The following is a 25,151-nucleotide window of genomic DNA, read 5'->3' on the forward strand; positions in this document are numbered from 1 at the left end:
GGAATCAACCTGGTTTGAGTTGAAGTGGCTCTAAGGTGCATGACTTACATACCTACCCCTCTCTAACACAGTTCTCCTTCCACCCTCCGTGAATTAGTTGTGCTAAAAACTGGGCTACTTTTTCATTCTTTATTTGCCATGCTATAGTCTAGTTATTTAATGTACTATAGAATGTCTGGTATTCAAATTATCAAGTAAATTTCGTTAAAATGCTCTTACTCTGCTTGCTTTGTCTTCCTAATTTATATACTAGCAGAAAATACAATAATAACCCTGAAAATATTACATTCCATTGGGTTGTAATCAAGTTAAATATAAAGGAAATGGTTCTTGCCTTTATATAGCTTATAACAGGATCATTTGGACAAATTCATAGAACTCAAATAAATATCATCTTGCCAGGAATTCTAGCTTAATTCTAATAATCTCAATGACAATGAATTAACGACAACACAAAAATAAGAAAATACTTGCAATAGGAATAAATAGGACATTCTAGGCATCATGTTAGTGACATTCTTTTTAGTGTTGTATTTCAGGGAGTACTAATTTAGAAAAACCTAATTCATAGTCATATCATGTTGATAGTATAAGCATATTGCTCTATGAAAATAGTAAGTGTAACACAATGCTTAGACACTCAGTATTATGTACCACACACTATGCTAAATGCTTTAAATTCATTCTGTCATTTATGCAGGCCATAGCACGGAAGGTGTGATCAATTAGCTTGGTATCTGGTATTCAAGAGTGTATAAGTACCTGTAATAGAACGCTTAACACAAAACGGGATTTAGAGGATAAGCTTAAAACCTGGCTCTTCCTTTGTTTCAGTATGTTGTCAAAATTTAGTTTCAAGCTATTCAGTTTATGACTCTGTTTTGTTCAGTTCCATTCTTGTTCAGTACCATTTTAAAGTCAATTTTAATTCTTAAATATGGTGAGTATTCAGGTAAGTTTCTTTTTTTTAGTACATGTTGAACATGTCAAAAATTCCAATTAAAATGTATACTAAAAGAAGAGAGAACTGTTAGTGATTTTCTTTTTATTTCCAGTTAAAATTCAGTGTGACCCATGATACAGAAATATTACAACATAAAGAAAATAGGACTTTTGTAACTCTTTACAGCAACCTAATATCAGTTGAATTTTTTAATTTATGGTACTAGTTGCTTGAAGAAAATATGGCTCAGTTCTCTATTATATTTCTTTAGTAAAAATAAACAAATACATTATTGTTACACAAGTTTGATTTGTTTTGTTTTCCAGGTGCAACAATCGAACACAGTGTATAGTAGTTACTGGGTCAGATGTATTTCCTGATCCATGTCCTGGAACATACAAATATCTTGAGGTCCAATATGAATGTGTCCCTTACAGTAAGTATGAAGCTTGTATTTTTCACTTTCTACAGCATTCCTCGTTGATGCTGAAAGAGGACACATGTGAAAGAAGCATATGTTTATGGCCTACAAAACTATTATGCATGCAGAGCACTAACAGACTCGGGCCTCCAATTAGTTTCATGAAATGTGGAAGGAAGCCATAGTGTGATGCTGGCCAAGTGTCTGTCTGTGTTCTTAAGTGTTTGGCTTTTAAGGCTAGTGTTTTTCCAGAAAACAAACTTGAATTAGCTATTCAATAGGGCAGATAGAAATCTGTACTTTTGCCCAATACCAGTTGCTGACAAATTGGTTTGGCTCACAGTTTTCTAAAGAAGAAATTGACTTCGGTTTTAATCGTGAGCTACTTGAATGGCTACCTGCTGTTGTGGTAACTTTAATGCCTGGTGAAAGCTACCATTGCAGTAACTGAGGCAAGTGCTTTCCTTTTTGTCCCTTGTCCTTAAGAGATTATTCCTTTACCAGATTCAGTGACTAAATCTTAATGCTAAGTAAAACAAACGTAACAAAGCCTTGCACATATTTTTAATTTGCAACATCCATTTTTAGTTATTATCCTTTAGAGGAATATTTAAAATTCAGTTGGAAACTTCGTAAGTAGGCTTCAGCTAATTCTGTAATTCTGTGTAGTTTTCCTCCTAATCTCAGAATTCATACTTATGAATTGGATTCTGTATTTTCAACAGGAAAAAAACATTTTAGACAATTAAAAAGATTAAGTATATTACTTAATTTTCATCAGGTAATTTGGTTTCGTTCTTGACTTCTTTACTTCTTAAATTGGATAAACATGTCATGCCACCTTAATTCACAGGCATTTGAATTTAAAATTCTTTAGCAGCAATTTTATGATTTGCTTTAGAGGACTTCCCTCCTTAAAAAAAGATGGACTCAAACTAATAATGAAGTTGCTTTTTCCAGAAGCTCAAAAACCAGATCACTAGCTCTGATAGATTCATATGTTCAAACTATCAATATTTCTGAAACCAAAGAGCTGATTTTAGATAGATATACTATGCCCAGTATGGTTGTAATACATACTTACACATCCTGTGAAGGCACTGTCGTCTCTGTCTTCTCTGCCTGCAGTTTTGATAAATTGGCTTTTTGTGGGGTATCAGTTAAAGGCCAAACACAGATTATCTTTTCATCCCTGCTCTGTGTTGTGTTACTGTGAAATGGAGGCTTTTTATGTTTTCAGTATTTTCTATACCATTTGAAGGATTGGAAGCCTACTGAGTGCACTGATCTTTATATCGTTTCTCCTTTGTGTAGTGTTGGTGGCTTACATAATCATTCTCCTTTGCCACTGGAGGAACATTGTATTCTTTTGAGCTAACCAAAGTTTTGTTCCATAAAGTCACTTGCAGTTGAATTTAGTATGGTTTCTGTCCTCAAATTAGAAAAGGAATACAGCATCCATTCCCAAACAGTGGAATCAGTCAGAGCTGCCAAGAATTATGTCTTTCTGGAGCCAGTTCCTGTAATCTAGTCCATAGATCAAGAACAGTGTTAAGAAAATATTATTTTCAGACTTTTAAGTTATTTCTTGCGCTGTTTAAGAAAGGAAAATGTGGATATCTTCTGGAACATCTAACTTTCAAAATTTACTTTTTCAGTTCTCCAGAAGTAATGTACACTGTGTAATAAACTTGCAAATAGCAATACTCAGAGAAGTATTTGTTCTTTTTAGTTTTTGTCCTTAAAAAAAACCCCCAGTAATTAATTTGCTGTTACCTTTCTAGATGTTTGCACAAGACAGAAATAAGTCTATGGCTTTTTTAAACTACTCCTTGCTAAAGAGTAGAAGTAATTACAATTCCTATATACTGTTCAGTAGTGACACACTATAAATTGCATGATGTTCACTAATATTAAAATTCATGCAAAGGATTTTTTAGATTGTTCTGATCTTATTTAGGACTGTGTATCTTCTTAATCTCTTTTCCCCATTATCCTCTCCTTTTGTTTCTTTATGCTTCTGTCCTTTATAACCATCTCTTGTTTTTATTTTAAGCGTCTAGCTTTCACTTTTCCCTTGTTTTAATAGTATTTTGGTATTTTGTAGTGTTTGCATACTCCTTTTACACTTAATTGATAAAAACTGTCACTGTCAGATAACATTTATTATGTGTCTGTTACCACCTGGCATTGTGCCAGTTTCTATCCAGAGCAAATTCTTCAGGAGCATATCCATCCCAAACTGTTTCCACTTAATTAAAAAAAAAATTAGAAATTTTCCATGATCTCTGAAAATTTTATACGTTTACTCAACAGAGTCCATTATAAATGCTGTTATTTTTTAACTTTGTATGTTTATAGACAGGCACATATATTTGATTAGTAAGTGAATAAATGTGTGTTTAAAAGAAGCCATAAGGATCTTGTAGGATAAAGGAGAGTAATCATCAGAGTTTCCGTATCCTACAGGTGCGATTTGTTTTTAATTTTTGTACCCTCTTATCTCAAATTATCATTAAGTTATTAAAGTTATACCATAAATTCAGCTAAGTTTTATTTTATGAGAAAAAAAAACTTTTACTATTCATTGAATCATTATTAATGAATAAGCATAAGATTATTCAAAATGAAATAGTGTGTCACTGCAGATACAGAGTATGTAGACTTTAGTTTGTTTGGGTAGATTTCTTGTCTTGAATACCCGTGTCCTCCACTGATGTTAGTGGGTCACGTATTTATGTTTGTTCTATAGCATAATAAATGTATTGTTATGAATTAATTCATACAGTCTCTTAAGACAAGTTGCAATATATATTTGTGATGAAGAATGCTAATTTCATTAATTTTATTGTATTTTTATATTTTTCTCGGTTGAGAGAATTTTGGCTGATTTGACAAATATATATCCTTTGGGTTGTCATAAAAATCATGATGTAAGGTCTTTTGTTTTGAATATCCACATTTTATGCACTTCATCAATCAAAAGTTTTATTTAATTTTTTTTTACTTTTACATTTGTATGTTACTTCTCAGTTTTCATTAGAATTATAAATTATATACAATATATATCCATTTTATTTTCTTTAATATAAATATAAAAGTTAAATCTTGAATGAAGTCATCCCTATTTAATATTTTGCTCAGTAACTGCCCTGTCATTTTAATGTATTAAATAATAAAACCCAGCCATTTTCAATTAATGGAAAACAAAATATATTTTCTACATCCTTTATTGAACTTGTTTTAAGTTCTGTTTTAAATGCGTAACATATTTTAAAATGTATTATTCCCATCTTTGCATTTAATTGATGTATTTCAGTATAATCATCCTTTTCTAAAAATAAAGAATCTAGCTGTATATAAAGATAGTCTGAGCAGACTCAACACTAATGATTTATTTTATCCTCATTTTCCCACCATGCCCTTCCTTTATTGATTCTAAGCAGGTATAATATTGCTCTTCACTGAGCAGTAATTTTAGGACCAGTGGTTTATAAAAAAGAATTGTTCCACGTCAATAACACTGAATTTCCTTTTTACTGGATGTAGTCAGGTTTACGCATTAATAGAGCAAGTATGTTTCCTGAAAATGGTTAAATAGACCAAGTTGGACGGGGGAGGTGGTGTCTTAATGTGGAAGGTTTCCTATGGCAAAAATATTTGTGTGATATGTTTCTCCCTAAGGTATTTCAGGAGGTCAGCATTTAATCTTGATGAATTATCATAATTTTTAAAAATTAATCAAGCTAAGCCATCTTAATGAAATGTGCAACTACAGTATCTTTGAGTAGTCAGTTTGGAGATACAGTATTAGCACACCCTAATGCATTTTAATACGGGAAGAGGGAGAATCACAGACATTAATCTGGTCTCTTTATGAAATTCAGGCAACATACTTCAAAACCTACATACAAAATCTAAAATAGTATTTTATGGTTTGTAATTATTAGAATACTATTTACCAGCAAGAATCTTATATAGCATACTTCCTAACTGCATAATCCATTTCTTTAAACTTCTTGGAGGGAGGAATTTTTTCTCCTATAACTCTACTAATCAGGTTTGTTTTATGAAAGCATTTACCTTTTATGGGGTCTGTGGAATCAAGGTATCTGCTTTGAATGCTTGGTATGATTGTTGTTGCATGCTAGCTTGCTTTTGTGTAAATTGATGATGGTAGACAATGTCATAATAAGCTAACCATAATTCTTTCTTCCTTTTTTCTCCTTGCCTACTGTGCTTGCTTTTTCCTTGTATGTATTTTGCTTACTTTTTTTTAATAGACTTTGTATTACAAGTTTGAGATATAGAGAATTTAATAAGAATTTTATAATATAAAGTATATATAAATGTAAATAAGTAAATTTACTAATTATTAGTGGGGAAGAAAGGTACTACCTTAGCCTACCCTTCAAAATAACTATTGGGGTAAAGGGGGAGGCTTGTATATTCCTGAAAAGGAGGCAGATTTTTTATAGTTAAGATAGATTTTTCTAGAAACAGAAAATTTAATAGAAAAAAATTGAAACGTGCTGAGATTCATAATTATATATTTCTTCTTACATAAGTATTTTTGAAAAATGTAACAATATCAGTATTCATTAGCTTTGACCTGAGCTTCAAAATTGAGTTGCCATGTTTATAAATATATTTTCCTGTTGTTATGCTTACCTAATTTTAGTCCGCTTAATAATGAGTTCGCATGATAAGATAAATGGGGATGATACACCTATGCATGCATTTGTGTCTATAGCCTACCTATTTAAAGTAAAACTTGATAAGAATGCTGAGTGACTTGGGAAAGGCAAGAGTATGTACACCATGCATTAGTGAAGAGTTTCATTATTTATTCAGGTACACTAAGTGAAGCAACATGCCAACGTATTTGTATTGCCTCCTTAATCTTCTAAAATGATTGATCCATGTTCTTTTATGTAACTTTAGTATCTTTTCTCCTGCTAGGTTTTCCTGTTGTGTTTCTCTTTATCCAAAGTAGTGCAGCTCTTATTCTTCTTATATTTAGCATCTATTACGAATTCAGTCTTAGACTGTCAATTTATTTTAATCTTTTTTCTTTTTTCCTTGCACTTTTTTTTTCTTCCAATGCTTAAAATAGAAGTGGAGCAAAAAGGTAAATAACGTGTACAGTTTGAACCCCAGCTCCCTGTTATGTGCCTTATGGATGTTACCTTCTCCCTTCCCTTCCCCTACAACACTCCTGACATTAATATATAATCAGCAGGATCTCATAAATGCACCTCATAAAGAAGTCGACTGTTTACAGTGAAATTATATGACCGCTAAATATTGTGATGGGGTAAAATTTCTGAAGTCGGCGAGGGGGAGCTGTCCTTTCTCTGTTTCTTTTCACTCTTTATCTCTTTCTCTGATACCCTTGGATATTTTATTATTAAAGTGTCATCTTGCCTGGCTTCCAGAACCCTCTCCATAGCATGCCATGGTTACAGGGTCTCCTGGTCGTTTCATCACTCCTTTCCTCGTATTTACTTTTCTCTGCTTCTAATTGCATTTTCCGAATATTTATGTTCCTTCAATTGAAGCACTTCTGTTTTCAGTCTAAGTTCCATAGACGTTCTAAATAAGCCTTCACACTGGGTTTGTTTTATTTGCTTAATTTTGGTGTTCTGCTTTTGGGAGCTTATAAGTGGGCTAAGGAAGGGAGGGTACAAAGTTTGGTCTAAAAGTACTTTGTTCACCCTTATGTACAAAGCTCAGAGTTTTAAAGCATAAATTACCAAATTATAAGATAAAAACACATAGCAAAAATGTAAATTGTTAGCTCAATCATGAATGATCTTAAACTTACGTTTGTATTTGTGAAAATAAACCCCAGCCGCTTTGTATGCTGGTACATCAATTATGGTAACTTGAGGAAAGAAAGGTAGTACTTGTATTAAATATAATTTCTGGTAAAATTGAATGCTAATAGAGTGAATTTTTCTCTTTTGATCTATGATCATTAAAACTTGCGTTTGCCTGTATAGTCTTTTAACTTTGCTTAATTCTTGTTTTTTCTCTGTGACTGTTAGTTTTTGTGTGCCCTGGGACCTTGAAAGCCATTGTGGATTCACCATGTATATATGAAGCTGAACAAAAGGCAGGTGCTTGGTGCAAGGACCCTCTTCAGGCTGCAGATAAAATTTATTTCATGCCCTGGACTCCATATCGTACTGATACTTTAATAGAATATGCTTCTTTAGAAGATTTCCAAAACAGTCGCCAAACAACAACATACAAACTTCCAAATCGAGTAGATGGTACTGGATTTGTGGTATATGATGGTGCTGTCTTCTTTAACAAAGAAAGAACAAGGAATATTGTGAAATTTGACTTGAGGACTAGAATTAAGAGTGGAGAGGCCATAATTAACTATGCTAACTATCATGATACCTCACCATATAGATGGGGAGGAAAAACTGATATTGACCTAGCAGTTGATGAAAATGGCTTATGGGTCATTTATGCCACTGAACAGAACAATGGAATGATAGTTATTAGCCAACTGAATCCATACACTCTTCGCTTTGAAGCAACGTGGGAAACTGTGTATGACAAGCGAGCTGCATCAAATGCTTTTATGATCTGTGGAGTCCTTTATGTGGTCAGGTCAGTTTATCAAGACAATGAGAGTGAAACAGGCAAGAATGCAATTGATTATATTTACAATACCCGATTAAACCGAGGAGAATATGTAGATGTTCCCTTCCCCAACCAGTATCAGTATATTGCTGCAGTGGATTACAATCCAAGAGATAACCAACTCTACGTGTGGAACAATAACTTCATTTTACGATATTCTCTGGAGTTTGGTCCACCTGATCCTGCCCAAGGTAAGAATGTTTGCTTGCTAATGCTTATATCTTTTATGAACAGTTTATTTTTAAGACTTCTTAATTTTTTTCCTATTTATTTTCTTTCCCTTTTCATAGTTCAAGGGCAAATGATAATATTGTGGCATTTCAAATTGTCACATACTGTGTACACTTTACCATTTTCTTTTCCTGAATTTCTTCGTTTAAATGTTGGTTTCAAAAAGTTGTAGCATCCTTGGTCAGTTTAGATTTTCATTGCTAAAAATGTAATGCCAACTACAAACCTGTTAGCTTTGTGTGTTTTTTCTACCTGACTTCTGAATTGATTATAATCTATGTGCAGACATTTTAACTTCTTGGCGCCAGTGGTTAGAGGAAATTTTTGTTAGGAAGTCCCAGGAGAATTGCTAGGCTTGACGTACAATGCCAGGCATAAGTATTCTGAAGTTTTGGCCTCTGCTCTCTGGGTAGGAGAAGGAGTCATCCAACATCTTACTAGATCATTGTGTGAAATAACACATTTTTATTTCCCAATAAATTTGTGACTGTTTTAGGTCAGTATTTCTGTGACTTTAACTGTTACACATGGACTAAGCACTGAATGATCCCAAGTGTTGATTTATGAAGACAAATCCGCTAGCATTTTTTAATTTGTGTTCTCTTTAGGTATCTTTATGGAGGATCATTACTTTATAAATCTTTGGAAATATATTTTAGTTTAGCAAGTTAATTCAGTTCTGCAGTGAACAATTTTTGAGGGTAAATGAAGTTTTGAATATTTCATTAAAACAAGATTACCTCATACTCATGATAGAAGAATGACCTCTTAATATATTATTATAGAGCTTGCACTTATTATGTCTTTTCTATTTGAGCAATAGTATTTGTGTTTTAAAGATCCGAATTATTTCAATTTTCTGAGTTAATTAGAATTTTCATATTATTGAGTTACTTCAAAATTGTAGGAGCCAGAATGTTCTTTGAAGTGACTAAATCAATCTCTTCAACAAGGTGGAACATAAATTAATATCTTTTTCTTCTGTTAAAGCAGTATACATTCACACACTTAAACACAATTACATATACCCACACATAGTTTAGGGTATAATGTTACTAAGTTCTAAATATTGTCATAGGGTTAGGACCTCAAAAGCAGAAGCCTCTTGTAACTGAATTTCTAATTTGAGTTATAGAATACAAAAATATGTGATTTTTCTTCTTAACATAAGGGCAATAATGACATATGACTCAGTATAAGCCCCCTTTTTCTCTAATTCATGTATGTCTAGAATTTGTTGGGTTAAAATTGTAGCAATGTCCCATTGTTAAACTTCCAACAATGAAATCTGTTAGGACATAAAAATCTTTGTTGATAGTCTTATACTATCTTTTTTCTCTATCTTTTTTCTCTTGAGGCTAGCAATTTGGGATGGTTCCTATATCTCAGTTGTTTTTCTAAATGCTAGTACTATGCTTCTCCTTTATTCTATAGGTTTGTAAAAGGCAAAAGGTCAGTAATCGAAAAAATTTGACACTATGGAGGTACATGTGTTAATCATTTTTGTAACCTGTATTACCCTCATAGCTGTTAAATTTATCTTGGGTAGCAGTAAATCTCTTTCCCTCCATTAGAAAAAAAAAGAAAATTTTTTTTTTTTTTTTTTTTTTTTTTTTTTTTTTTTTTTGCGGTACGCGAGCCTCTCACTGTTGTGGCCTCTCCCGTTATGGAGCACAGGCTCCGGACGTGCAGGCTCAGCAGCCATGGCTCATGGGCCCAGCCGCTCCGCGGCATGTGGGGGATCTTCCCGGACCGGGACACGAACCCGTGTCCCCTGCATCGGCAGGCGGACTCTCAACCCCTGCGCCACCAGGGAAGCCCAGAAAATAAATTTTAAAAATGTAAATTCATAATCAGGCAGCACCTAAAGTTGAGTACAGATTCAGCTCAACAAGGAATCATTGCCTCCCTGCTTGTCACAGAGTACTTCATAAAATACAAGATGAGTAATAATGTCATTTTTCCACATGTGGCTTATGTTCTAGTAAATAACTTGATCCATTTCAGATGAAAGAATCTTTGATAATTTGGATGCTTTTTGGAAAAAGCAGTTACCAGCTTCAAAAATGAGAAACTTAGCCATATGTGGTAAATGCATTCCTACAGCTGTGTTGTGTTATCCAAAATAGTTAACCATTCTTAAACATTCTCAGAAAGTGAAAATTCGTATTGACCCCTTATTAAACCCTTAGTGGTAAAAAGTTTTATCTGACCTAAATTTCTTGCTGATGTTTGAATTGTATTCTCTTATTCACGTGCTCTTTATAATTTATCTTCAAATGCTTTTAGAGAGACTCCTGCCTCGCTCATCTAAGATATGTGCTGTTATCTAACTGCATGTAGATGGGGCATTGCAGAACTATTGTGGCTCATACATTTAGGTCAAACCAGTAAGCCACTGTCAGCAAGTCTTATGTACTAGCTTTGCTACCATGTATATAGCTGAAGTGTACATTGTGCTGTAAAACAGATAATTTTTCATTGTGGACTGTTTCACACTGTATTAGCTTCAATACTTTTCCCCATTTATAAATCCAAGCCTTTCATTCCTAACAGCACAAGTATATTATTGCTTGGCCTTGATAATGTTTTCAAATACATCTTTCTTTTTTTCTTTAAATTTTTAGCTTTTTGTGATCTCGGCATAGTTAATTTGCTCCATTTCCTTGAACTAGGTCTGTTTTTCCCCTTTTACTTTCTTTCTCTATAAAATGGGCTTAGAAAAATCCCATTTCAGTCATATATTAACTCTTTTCTATGTCTTAATCTGAATTGATTTATATATTTACTTAATCTGTCTTCAGATTTGCTATCCCAAACATTATCGAAAAATATTGTGTCTTGAGTTTTGACAGTTTCTGAATATCTGTCTTAGAGTAATAATGAAGTATGACACTTAAACAACATGAAGGAAATTTTTTATCAAGAGAGCCATTTAGGTCTATTACTTAGGAAGTGTTTAGCATAGAATACATATTTCTTAAAACATCTTCCCACTGATAATGGATGCTAATTAAAAGATGATCAGTGTTTTTAGACATCGAATAAGGGTAAATTTAATAAATCTGCAGTTTTGCCTTACCAGGCTACAGACTCACTCTAACTGGAATTCATTCAGTGAATAATGGGTGAGTTTGGGGACTTGGAAGAGGGAAGTAACCACCCATATTGTCCTTCAAATCTTTTCACACAGGAAAAAGCTGGTGATAATTAGCAAGTTCTTAGTAAATACTGTCATAGTAAATTGAACCATTCTGTATGTGTTTGTTGAAATTTTCATGGGTACCTATTAAATATGTTTATTAGCATTATTGGCACCGTTTCTACGTCTCTGTACTCAAATAATAAATGGTAGGTAGAATGTTAAGTCATTTAATCTGTGTGTTTGATATGGCACCTGATAACTCTGGGACAGGCTCTGTAAAGTAGGGTTTAGATTTATGATATAAGTCTATTGTGAGTTGCCATGTTTTCTGTTACCATTTATAGGATATTCTTGAGTTTTGAGCCTTTTGCCACATACGGTTCCTTATGAAACTTTTTATTGCTTCAGTATCTTATGTTCCCACATTTTTTCTTCTTTTAAAGATTTATGCAGAACACAGTGTCAGTTAAATGCTCCAAAATAAGGGCAAATTGCTTTGTAGGGTGCCCTACTTTCCCAGAGTCTCTGAAAATCTTTTACCTAGAAAAGTAAGATCATAACATTTAAGAGTATGGACAAGTGAACCTGAACAAATTGCTTAACCTCCTCCATGGCTCAGTCTTCTCTTTTGTAAAAGGAAGATAATCATAGTGCCTACTTCATGGGGTTGTAGTAAGGATTAAATAAGATGATCTGATGATCCATGAATGGTGATTAGCATAGCATTTGGTACATAAATGCTGAATAAGTGTAAGCTTTTATCATCATGGGGTGCCCTGTTGCGACCTGTCTTCACCTAAGGAAATAAATATTAATTTTTAGAAATACCTCTTCATTTCTAGCTTCAACATTAGAAAAAAAATGCTTTCCTTGAAGTTGTTAAACTTTGGCCTTGCAAAATCTTATAGTTGTCCTAAAGGGTTTCATTTTGCCACTTAAAGTTGATGTTCATGTTTATTTTCATGATACCCCAATATTTCATTGATTTACCTTTGAAGAATGTGTTGCTTCCCTTTAAACTTCTTTTGATGAACAAAAGGTAAAAAGGTATGAAAATTTATTATCAGTGACACATGCAAATAGGGTATAGAATGTTGCATGAAATTTTGTGCATTTAATAAAAGTCATTTTTGCCTACCTTCACTCACTTATCTTTACTGATGTTCAGCAAACAGATCACTAATTGTAGTATTGTTAATACATATGTCAGTCATTAAATATGTACTAATTAGCACAGTGTCAAGGGATACATCAGGTGTAGCACTAAACCATTTTGCTCTGCCCTTTTCTCTTTGTTCCGAATCCCCCTGCCCCCGGCTTTTAGATTTCATTCAGCAGCATTCACTTGACACTTCTGCAAAAGATTGTGATGCTTTTGACAAATGTTAATTGAGAAAGCACTGAAAGCCTGGCTGCATTGTAATCAAAAGAAAATTACGAGGTTTAACAGGATGTCAGGGAAGCGCTTTACAGAAAAAGATAAACAGGTTTGAATAGGTTTCTGCCGCAGCTGGCTAGGCATGATGCTTGGCTAATGTACACAGGCTTCTCTCATATGGTCAGTAACTGATGCCCTGGAAATAAAACATTGCTTAAGAAGTTTCTCTTGTGATAGAATGAAAAAAGGGTTTAAAAAATGTGTCTTGCACTTATTGATAACAAATTTCTCACTACTAAAGAACTAGAAACAAGTGCACACTACTTTTTCTGATAAACTTAGCATACTCTGTCATAGAGTCAGAATTATGTAAACTATTTATGGACCAGAGCTTAATATTATCAGTGATAATATGAATTTGTTTTCCAAGGAGTTTTAATGTTCTAGTTTGTTTCTTAGTATAGAAAAGCCATAAAGTAAGTTAATGTTTTATAAGATTATTTTAAAAAAGAGTTATTTTTAGTTTGCTCTACTCAATTTAAATTTAAGGCATCATATTTATAAGGTCTTAAGAGCCAGTAATCTAAATGTTGATAAAACTATAGTGTGATCACCTAATACATTTTAAATGATGCCATTAAAGTTTTACTGACAGAATTTTTGTTTTTTTAAATTAATTAAGTGTTAATTAATGAAGGAAACATTAAGCTCCATTATTATTTTAACCTAGTGGATTTAACAGTTTAAAAGTAATGTTGGGGGCTTCCCTGGTGGCGCAAGTGGTTGAGAGTCCGCCTGCCAATTCAGGGGACGCGGGTTCGTGCCCCGGTCCAGGAGGATCCCACGTGCCGCGGAGCGGCTGGGCCCGTGAGCCATGGCCGCTGAGCCTGCGCGTCTGGAGCCTGTGCTCCGCAACGGGAGAGGCCACAGCAGTGAGAGGCCCGCGTACCGCAAAAAAAAAAAAGTAATGTTGGAAGTCCAAAATAACCTTAAAATTTTTTTCTTTTAAAATGTCTACTCTTAAATCCACTTTTATATTTTTAAATCTTTTTATACTCTCTGTTAAGGGTCAGTAGGATATGTAGGGTTGTTTTCAAATTAGGCATTATTTGATCGAACCCGTTATCTTGATTTGAGATTGCATTGTAACCTCTGGCCAGAACTAGTTTCCTTTTCATACCTGTGTTTTCAAAAGTAAAAATGTGGAAGCCTCAGATGTTTCCTTACTGAAAACAGTGCAAGCATGCCCAGCTTATCTTCTGTTTGGATCTAATCAGGCATGCTCAAAAATCTCTCAAGCAAGAATGGCTGCTGGGTGGAAAGATGTTACAGTATTTGTTTTCTTGCAAGATGCAGAGTGGGTGACTTGAAATTTTCTGTTGTCCTAATTATATGTAATGGTTGGACTTTTGTTGATACTTTGAATTTTATTGTTTCAGAGTATGAATTTATATAAGAAACGGATTTTTCTAAATTATGTATTTGATATGTACATTGAAATTTTCTGTATGAAACTGTCCTTCATTTTCTGTTACATGATATATGATGAAATTGTACATAAACTTTATTATCAAATATTTCATTGAGAAGTAAGCCTAGCACAATTAGAGTCATAGAGCAAAATCTATGGTAAATCCTAAACTGCCATCGCTTAGCCAACAATATGAATAAATTGGAATAAATGAAGAGATTTATTCTTCCTCCCACCCTACGAATATTCTCATTAATTTCTCATTTTGTTGGTGCTGGGGTAGTTGGATGGGTAGGGGTTGTGTGTGTGTGTGTGTGTGTGTGTGTGTGTGTGTGTGTGTGTGTGTGTATACGTTCACATGAATGCGAGTGTGTGTTTGAGATTAACATACTCATCTTTTTTCCTAGTGCCTACCACAGCTGTGACAGTAACTTCTTCAGCTGAGATGTTCAAAACCACAGTATCAACCACAAGCGCTTCACAGAAAGGCCCCATGAGCACAACTGTAGCTGGATCTCAGGAAGGAAGCAAAGGGACAAAACCACCTCCAGCAGTTTCTACAACCAAAATTCCTCCTGTAACAAATATTTTTCCCCTGCCAGAGAGATTCTGTGAAGCATTAGACGCAAGGGGGATAAGGTGGCCTCAGACACAAAGGGGAATGATGGTTGAACGACCATGTCCCAAGGGAACGAGAGGTATTTCCTGTCAAATACTATATATACATTTTAAAACTTATTTTAAGTAGGTTCTGAATTACACAGAAGTGATTTTATTTGAGGAAAGAGATATTTACAATAGCTAACTTCATTGTTGTTTTTGTTACTTTGGTAATATAGCACATGTAGACAACTTAAAGGTTTTTAAACTGTAAAAGTCATTTAAGGTCAGGCACTGAATTACCTCTCCCTCTTAAAGATCTAGGTCAAGCCTGAGATTTTTGCCCATGGATTCTCTAGTGAGGCTTCCTTACAGCTGTCTTTCTCATTGCAATGTATCATTTTGGACGAGTCCCAAGAAAATCAAGGGCTTTTTGTTTGTTTGCTGTAAATGTCTGATATTTCTGTGCTGACTTTATATTTACTGTTTATAGTCTTCATTATACCCTACTTTTCATCAGTTATTGTCAACTACTTCCATTAATGTTTATTCAAAATTTAACACACGGAGTAGGATCATCATAGCTGATTTCCCGAATGCATGCAGAAAAAATGGTTTCAATTTCACTGTTGCTTTCTACATCTGTTGTAGGAACTGCCTCGTATCTCTGCATGCTTTCCACTGGAACATGGAACCCTAGGGGCCCCGATCTTAGCAACTGTACCTCACACTGGGTAAATCAGCTGGCTCAGAAGGTTGGTTGGAACCTTTTAATATGATACACATTGGTGATTAAGGGCTTTAACTTCTAACATAAATAATTTAGCTTTGTATGTTAAAACCAACTTCCTTGCTCTTTGTTCAGTGTAAAAGTAAAAAATTATGCATAGCTTTGTCTGTAAACTATTTATTCAAAGTTACATATGTTTTAGGGCATGCTGTTTTCTATGTTAAGCTTTTTAATGAGTACATACTTGCTTAATTTCATTCATATTTAGTTCTGTTTCTTTTGATGTTTGTAAGACAAATAGTGTATTGGCCTAATAAATCAAATATCATTAATTTGCAACTGAATCCACAGAATGCAAGCAGATGTTCATATTGCATATGATTATGATAGAATAAGAAAAATGACTTTAAAAAGCATTAGTAACTTTAATATTACAGTGTAATGCAGTGACATTTTAGTTTCTCCTTCACCATCTACCTTTCTAAAATGCAAGCAGTAGATAATAGCCCTCAGTATTATATTGATTACATTCTCACTTAAATTTCTGGATCATTGGAATAAATAAGTAAGATTTTAAAATAGCAGTTTTAAATGGTTGCAGTGAAATGAGAGAACTATCTCAAATTTTTTAAAGGATTTCTGATTTTTTTACCTTTTGTTTCTTTAAAATGTCTGATTAAGTATATTTTTTTGAGGATCTAAGAATCTTTAATCATCTGAAATGAAGAGAAAGTTATTGGTCTCAGTTGCAGATTTTGACATATTTGCAAATATTTTTCTCGCCACAACAAAGATACTTGGGAAAAGAACAAGAAGCCACAAACAGAACAAGAAATCTTACTGAGATAATATAAACTGTCATTTCAGATCAGAAGTGGAGAAAACGCTGCTAGCCTTGCCAATGAACTGGCTAAACATACCAAAGGGCCAGTGTTTGCTGGGGACGTGAGTTCTTCGGTGAGGTTGATGGAGCAGTTGGTGGACATTCTTGATGCGCAACTGCAGGAACTGAAACCTAGTGAAAAGGATTCAGCTGGACGGAGTTATAACAAGGTAGGTAGAAATTTTCTGCTATTTTCAATTAGATGTTTTGTATGGCTGCTCTGGTTTCTTCCAGCAGTTGACTGCCTAACTTTTGGCCCCCTTGACAAACGCATAGAAACAGAACTTCTAATTTGGTTCATATCTCAAGAAAGAATTATAGTTGGGAAAGGAGCAACGTGCACACCCATCCCCACCCCCCAAATGACGCTAATTACCTGAGGGAGATTTTTGTTGGTGGTAAACTTCATCTGCCTGGTTGTGGTCAGTACTCTCACTTTGGAAGGCCCACTAGGAGAGATTGTGTTATACAACTCATATACTAATACAGTCAACTCTTGTGATTGTAAGAAAATTGTGATGCATATAGGAATGTTAGCCACTGAAATACTGTTTTCAGTGGTAGGTTTTGAGAGGACAAGTTTCCTTTGCTAGGAGTATAGTGTGTTAGTGCTACTAATTTTTCCTACCTTGACAAAAGTTTGATAGTTATTTTAACCATACTATAAAGTGTTTATATGAAATTCATATGAATCTGAAATCTGTGGCTGAAATGGTTTTATGGTTTTTTTCTTCCTTTTCATCACATACTTTGTCTCTAGGTTTATCAAGATACTTTGGATTATCATATTTAGTAAAATACAGCTGAAAACTGAATACACAATCTTGGCAATCAGTATAGACTCACAAAAATCCAGAGGATTACAGTACATAATAAATGCTGAGCTCAGGACCACCAGCCTAATTTTTGAGGATTTCTTCTTTCCTCAATTTTCAACAGATAAAAATCTAACCTCTGATTTTCTTTTCTTTTACTAAAAAGCTCCAAAAACGAGAGAAGACATGCAGGGCTTACCTTAAGGTATCTCCCCTGTGCTGTCACCCTGCTTTCTCCCTTCTTCAGCTACCTGCTACGCTTTATCATCTTGCTGCATGATCCAATGTATTTCAGTCTTTGATAATTATATAATGTGCCCCATATCAGCTGTACAAATGTTGGCTTTTCACAGGTATATTACTCTCAGAATAAGCAAATAATTTATTTTTATAATTTTTGCTGTTTTTCCATTCATCCAAACATACAAGAATTTTAATGAAATATCCTCTGAATTGGAAAGTAATCATAAAGTCTCATTATTTCCTGTTGTCATCTCTGTGGATTGAAAAACAACTTGAGTAAAACAGCTATGATATATTCTTGGCAGTTTATCATATCAAAGACTGTGTAGTCATAATGTATGTGCATGAAAAAGTCACTGCTTTCTTATCTCTGTGGTGTACTCTTAAATAAAATAGGCTTTGTCTTGAAATTTTTTGGAGTCATTTCTAGAATCAGGTTGATATGGGGATGGGTTACTAGAAATAAAATATAAATAATGTGACAGTGCTCTCGATATATCTTATATGTTGGTTTTTATCGAGATGATGGAAACAGAAAGCCACTGTTTGGCTCAGAATCCTTGTCCACTGCAGCCAGTTTTTCTCACTGGTATATCCAAGTAAAATAGGAAACATGGTGAGGCTAACAGTGGAATTATGCCAAGCCAGTTCTGTGTGGTAGATCCAAATAATAAAGAAGTTCCTTTTGCTGGGGATGGTTACTTTCTAACCCTACTCATCTGGGGACCATGTTCCTAGTCAATCAAACCTTGAAGAACTGATCTGTATATGTATGAAAACAAAACAAAAGAACTTTGTAAGTTTTATAGAATAGAGATTATTCAAAAATATGACTTCACCAGTTTTAGTTGGCAAGATCTAGAAAAAAAGAACAGCATTTCACTAACGAGTAATAGACATTGTTGCATCTGAGAACTTTACAAGAAAAGGCAGTGGGAAAGTCTGTTTTTAGGTGGTAATATTTTGAAGGTCCCTTATTAGCCTGTTTAATGGGGGCAAAGAAATACATACTGAAGTGTATAGAATTTGTTATATGGAAATTTTCAGCTCACCTTTAAGGTATTAATGTGTGAAATGTAATAATTAGTATGTTGCCCAGGATATATATCTCAGTGGGAATAGAATAGTTTTTCTTTGGCAGGGAGACTACTTCAGGAATATGATTAGGCTAATGATCATTTTGATTCCACTAGAAAAATACAACTGGTAATAACTAAGGAGCATTACAAATTAATAAAAGCATGCCATCAGCGAGTTATGTGTATAGGTAGTAAATTTCAGCATGACCTTAATTTCTGACCAGTGTCATTTTCAGTATGTCTCAAGTGAGCTTCTGTGTTCAGATAAAACTAATAAAACTCCTTAAGTTACAAATCAGAAGCTGACTTACACTATGCAAATGAAGTGAGTTCCTGCTTTGTGACAGAGGATTCATTTGTAACTTAGATTAGAGGCTCCAGTCTGTATTTCTTGGCGACCAATGAACCTGGCCTCAGCAGACCAATTTCTGTTCCACTCTAGTTAATGGCTGCAGCAGTATCAGTGTGAGCATCTTGACTATTCTATCTCGCATTAGAGAGAGAAAAGCCTTTAATGCCACTTGCAAGTATCTTCTACCTGCCAGGAAGGTCGTGGTGGCTCACGTGGCAGACAGAACAAGGATATTAAGATGGACTAAGCTAATTAATCTTAACTCTGACAGTAGCCTCAAACAACTTTTCCCCGTGCTCATTTCAGTATAGTACCTCAAACCAGCAATTTTTGTTATTTGTAGAGTGTGTTTTTTTTTTCTCAGTGATTATCAATAGATCAAAAAACAATTGATATTTGGGCTTAATGACACATTATGGCTAGGTAAATGGGAAAGAGTAAATAAACTCAGTGATTTCAGCTATCCAAGCAATAGTCAGTGTACAGCTACAGTAAGTATCAGTACAAAAGCCTGCCTTCAATTGCTTAACTGACCGGGTTACATTTTTATTTAATGTTGTTTTACATGGTAATAAACTAAACCTACACATATGAATATTTATAACTTGGGTATTCATTAAGACTTTACTTTGCCTTTCTGTTTTCTTAAATTATTAGTATAGGTTTTAAATATTTTGACTGTTCTCTTGATCTCCTTAAAAACAGATGATTGTTTATGAATTAAGGTATACTCTCAAGTGTTTTTTAGCTGACCAGGCAATTGGAAGAGTGAAAATGTTCACAGATAATTTATACACTTTGAAATCACCTTGTTTTTTTTCCCAATGATAATAACTAGACAATGTTATAAGGCACAATATTGGTTATTATTTTAGTTCAGGTTCCAAAAAACAATATGGTTTAATTTTCAGGCATAGATATTAGGCTACTCTAGAGACACCAGAGTTTTCTATTTAGAACATTTAAGTCTTGAGGTTATATGTAGGAGTGACCATGCATGTAGGGGTAATACCTCAGGTTAAGAGCTGACACTGGTTTTATTTCTTTTCAACAATTGAAATATGATTAGATAAACAGAAACGAGTCATCTCTTTACACTTAGTCTTTATAATCATATAGTAGTCTACTGATCTTCAGCTAGTTCTATTTTGAAAGGGTCAGACATCAAGTTGGCCAGATACATGTTGTCCAGGTGTTCTTCCATAAGAGTAAATCATCATGACAGATAAATATTACAATTGTCACTAGTCAGTGATTGAAAATCACCTTGGTACTAGAAGCAGTCAGAACTAATGATAGTTTTCTAATGGATGCAGGCAATTGTTGACACAGTGGACAACCTTCTGAGACCTGAAGCTTTGGAATCATGGAAACACATGAATTCTTCTGAACAAGCGCATACTGCAACAATGCTACTGGATACATTGGAAGAAGGAGCTTTTGTCCTGGCTGACAATCTCGTAGAACCAACCAGGGTCTCAATGCCCACAGAAAATATTGGTGAGTGAATCTATTGTCAGGTTTAATTTTGATTTAGAAGATAGATGTTTAAGAGAATAATGCTTCCATTGAGTCTTTTGAGTTATTTCCCAATGCCGAACTTCTATTTTGTCCAATTATTTTTGTCCCTTAATAAGAGATATTATTGATCACACTCATAAAATTAATGCAAAAGCCAAAATCTATCCTATGTCTTTTAAAAGTTGGTGTTTTTTTCCAACTGAAAAATCATTAAAGGAAAACAGTGTGTAGAGTACTTAACTGCCAGAATATGGACTGCTTACGTAATGAAAGTGCTTGCTGTGGAGCTGTGGCAAATGCCTTTCCATTTTATACAATACATTCCTAATGAGGTAAAATTACTTTCTGGAATGCGTTCTCCCAAATATTTTAGGCACGCAGATATTTGAGCCAAACGTTTATATTAAACAGAACTGCTTTCAGGTGAAAATGTGGTCAGTGAACTACATCACCCATAGAGCAGAATATCCATGCTTTATAGACTGTAAAATAGCTGCAGATAGTTTTGAAGCATCATTTAGAATTTAAATGCTGGCAGTGAGAGGTAGGAATTCACTTTTGATGGTATTTGAAAGAAGTACTACTGTAAGTACAGTGAAATTATATTAATTTAGGCTTGAGTGATTTAGATTGTTATTCAGTGGGGTTGAGCTCGGATGAAGTTTTAGTATCCCTTCGTAAAGTAAAAAAGTTTCCAAAGCATAAATGTAAAAAAAACCCAAAGGGAACACAGACTACTCTTCCATCGAAAGAGTGCATTGGAGCATCAGATATTGCATGAAGTTTTGCTATCTGGAATGCCATATCTTATTGCCTTATTGTGCCTACCTAAGTATGAGACTTTTATTTAAAAATACAGAGAAACAAGGTATATAGGAGAAATAGACATCAATCAGATTGTGATACCTGGATTTAAATTCAAAGCCTTAAGTTTATTTTAAATAACTGAGTTTTTAGGGAAAAGGGTATATTAAAATCATGTTTTTATTTACTTTATGAGATTTTGAAATGACAAATAACTTAATAACTTTAAGTGAAATCAAAATAATTTGGCCTGCTTTAATGTGGGAGACCAGTCAAAAGGAAAGTGATATTCTACCATAGCTTAGTAGGAATAGAAAATGAATAAAGCTCCTATTTTATGTCTAAAGCTTTTGTTATTTTTAGGTTAATTTATTTAGTAGTCTAATAAAATTCCTAACATACACATTAAACAATTATTCTCAAATGTTTCCAGGGACGTACCTGTAAGGTAAAGGAGTGTGGACTTGATTGTCTCAGAAGATAAGTCATAAAAAGTATTGTTTGAAGTGTTGTGTTGTGACCTCAATTTGTTTTCTAAATCTTCTGAAGGATATTTTAAAAACAACCAAAAAACATAAAATTTCCCATTTAAGCTCCTTCCAAGAGTGCAAAGAAATTTTGATAGGCCAGGTCAACAATCCTCTGCTCCCATCGGCTTCACGTATGCAGAACACGCTATTATTATATGTCTGAGATATTTTTATCTCAGTTTGAGAATGGCCAGGAATATTTTTTCCCTGATACTTGTGTTTTTCAGAGTTCTAAATGTTTATCCTTTACACTGGTTTTTAAAATTTTTTTAATTAAAGAAAGAACATTGTGGGTAGAGATTCTCATAGCATGTAGTACACATTTTACTGCCTTCTCAAAAATAATGCCCTGAACTTAATGTATGCATGTATTTATTACCCAAGAATTATCGATATGAAGGTCATTTTACATATTCCAATATATTTCCATGTCTTTTATTTCACAACTTTGTGAAAAATAATATCCATAATTTAATGTGACATTCAAGATTCAACTTTTTCCTAGGACTTGTTCTCTTTTTAGACATGAGAACTAAAATAGCCCATTATCCCTTTATGTCTTCACTTTATGTTCTTATCTAAATTTAGGGTGTGGATACAGTATCTTTGATTATTAAGACAATTTGATTCTCCTTCTTAGTGGTTTCTCCTTGAATCCTTATTTTCACTTGATTATATGATTTACCCTTATACATGACCTCATAAAATGGTAAAATTATATGTTAGAGTTATACCTGATTATAGCTTTTTAAAATCAACTTTGAGGTATAATTTATATACAATAAGAGCAGCTGTTTTAATGGTACTCTTTGATGAGATTTGACAAATGTACACCCATTTAACCAACAGCATGGTCAGTATTTCAGCCACCTCAAAAGGGTCCTTTATAATCTTTGTCAGTCAGTCTTGTTATACACCCAGCCCCAGGCAACCACTGATCTGCTTTATGTCACTATAGTTTAGTTTTGCTTTTTCTAGACCTTCAGTTGAATGGACTCATAGACTATATACTCTTTTTGATCTGACCTCTTTTACACAGTATAATGTTATTGAGGTTCATCTATGTTGGTGCCAACATCAGTAATTCGGTCCTTTTTATTGCTGAATTTCCATTATAAGGACACAACACTATTTGTATATCTATTTATACATTTAGGTCGTTCCCACTTTTTGACTGTTATTAGTAAAGCTGCTATTTTCCCAAGTGGTTGTACCATTTTATATTCCTAATAGCAATTAGAGTTCCAGTTGCTTCACATCCTCGCCAGCATTTACAACTGTCTTTTCAAATGTCTTTTTAAATTTTAGCCGTTTTAGTGGTTTGTAGTGGAATCTCATTTTGGTTTTATTTTGCATTTGTATGGTTGCAAAGTTATGTTTTGCTGAAAACTGTTCCAACTTTTCATGTTCTTATTGGCCATTCATATATCTTTTTGTGAAGTATCTGATTTTGCCCATTTTGAGTTCTTTGTTTTATTATTGGATTATAAAGATTATTTATATATTCCTGATACAAATCTTTTGTCTCATATATGTATTCTGAATATATAGTCACTCAGCATGTGACTTTTCATTCTATTTTCTTAATGATATCTTGAGAGAAGCAAAAGTTTTTAATTTTGATTAAAAATCCTCATTACCCAGCTTCAACAACATCTAGCCAATCCTGTTTCACTTATTCCTCTCACCATTGTATTATTAAAGCAAACCCTAATATTATATTATTACTATAAATACCTTAATATGTATCTTAGACTTAAAGAAAAAACGAGCCATTGTCATATTTTTAAAAATTATCAAAAACAGGAAAGATAAAAAGGGGATTTCAATTATTTGATTTTTATAAATTTGTTAATACCTAATTTGTTTAACCAGGATACAAACAAGTTCATGTTGTACATTTGACTGATGCATTGCTCTTACTGGAAAGGAAGAATTTTCCTTCTACCCTTCGAGGTTCTTTGGCTGGTCTAATAACCTCAGGCTTAAATCCACCCCCCCCCCCCCCGCCCAATACTTTTCTGTTGCAGCTTATGAAAAGAAGCACATCATGTTTGATTGTCTTTCTTTGTGATCTTAAGATTTATTATGTGGTTTAGTTATTATCAGCCTAATCCAGCATAATAAAATTCTCTATCATTTATTTTCCCAACGGGCTTAGCAGCCAGCTTGATTGTATACCTCAATTTAAGCTTAGTTATATTGCAGTAACAAAAACCCTAAAGTCAGGGCAGCTCTCAACAACAAAGTTTATGACTGCTTTACTCCATGTCACCTGAGGCTTAGCTTTGCTTTGCTCCCTACCATCTTCATTCGGCTCCATGTTGCTTTTACCCCGGGACTCAGGCTGATGGAACCTAGTACACTGCTGGTCTGCTGGCAGAGGTCCTAGTTTTTCCACTGTACACTGTATTACTTTTCTTCCCCTTTCCTCTCACTGCAGCCACTACTCAGTGATGAATTTGGCAAACAGAAGGACAGAGAAATATATTAAAATCCTATCTTCAGCACTGGCTGTGAGTGAGGCTCTGGGTGGCTCTCCTATGAATCACGTGTGTTCACTTTCAGGAAATCTGTTGAACAAAAGCATATATTATGTCAACTATACAAAAGTATAGAGAAAATCATAAACATCTGTGTAGCAATCACCCACTGAGCCACATCTTAGCATTTTACCATATTTGCTTCAGGTTTTGGGGAAAAGAAATAGGTATATATAATCTGGAAATCCCCTGGGTCCCCTCCTTCCTGATCAGATGAAGAAGAGGGTAACCATCATTCTTACTTTGTTAGCATTAGTAAGCTTTTATTTATTTATTCTCTACAGGTATGTACATTTAACTATTATTTTCCATGTCTTTAATGTTAATGATTTCACACTATAAATGTAATTGTATAATTTTCCCTTGCCATTATATTTTTCATATTTATGCACGTTGATATGTGCATCTCTAGTTCATTCATTTGCTCTAAGAATGCACAATTATTTAACTATGCCTGTGATAGATATTTTAGTGGCTTACACTTTTTTGCTGATATTATGAAAACTGTGGTGAAAGTTTTTGTATGCCTCTTACTCATACATTTGTGGCTTTCAAGATATATATGTGCACGCACACACACACAACCTAGAAATAGTTTTTGAGTGATAGAGCATGCCTATGTTTAACTTTACTAAATACTGCCAAGTTGCTTTCTAATGTTGTTTTACCAATTTACATTCTCACCAGTAATATCATTGTACCCCATCACTCTCTTTGTCAACACTTTATTGACATAAATTTTGTCTTTCTAATAGATTTGAATTGATCACATTATTTGCAGTTCCCTGATTACTTAATGCAT

The 25,151-nt window shown here is 33.9% G+C and overlaps 1 protein-coding gene across 24 annotated transcripts in view; it reads left to right on the forward strand.

Annotated features, from left to right (window-relative positions):
* ADGRL2 (adhesion G protein-coupled receptor L2) overlaps positions 1–25,151 on the forward strand; it is a gene marked incomplete at both ends in the record, with an annotated part of 146,666 nt that overhangs the window by 90,996 nt on the left and 30,519 nt on the right. For 12 of the 24 annotated variants that reach the window (XM_079697724.1, XM_079697734.1, XM_079697735.1 and 9 more), the window contains 6 exons: positions 1,270–1,379; positions 7,415–8,215; positions 14,657–14,947; positions 15,501–15,604; positions 16,447–16,632; positions 20,268–20,451. In XM_079697724.1, coding sequence (XP_079553850.1) covers positions 1,270–1,379; positions 7,415–8,215; positions 14,657–14,947; positions 15,501–15,604; positions 16,447–16,632; positions 20,268–20,451 — 1,676 coding nt within the window. Of the gene's footprint in view, positions 1–1,269; positions 1,395–7,414; positions 8,216–14,656; positions 14,948–15,500; positions 15,605–16,446; positions 16,633–17,443; positions 17,483–20,267; positions 20,452–25,151 lie in introns of all 24 variants that reach the window. The other 12 variants (XM_079697713.1, XM_079697731.1, XM_079697730.1 and 9 more) reach the window with 3 other exon arrangements.

The sequence above is a fragment of the Hyperoodon ampullatus genome, assembly GCF_949752795.1.
Source record: "Hyperoodon ampullatus genome assembly, chromosome: 2".
NCBI classification, from domain to species: Eukaryota; Metazoa; Chordata; class Mammalia; order Artiodactyla; family Ziphiidae; genus Hyperoodon; species Hyperoodon ampullatus.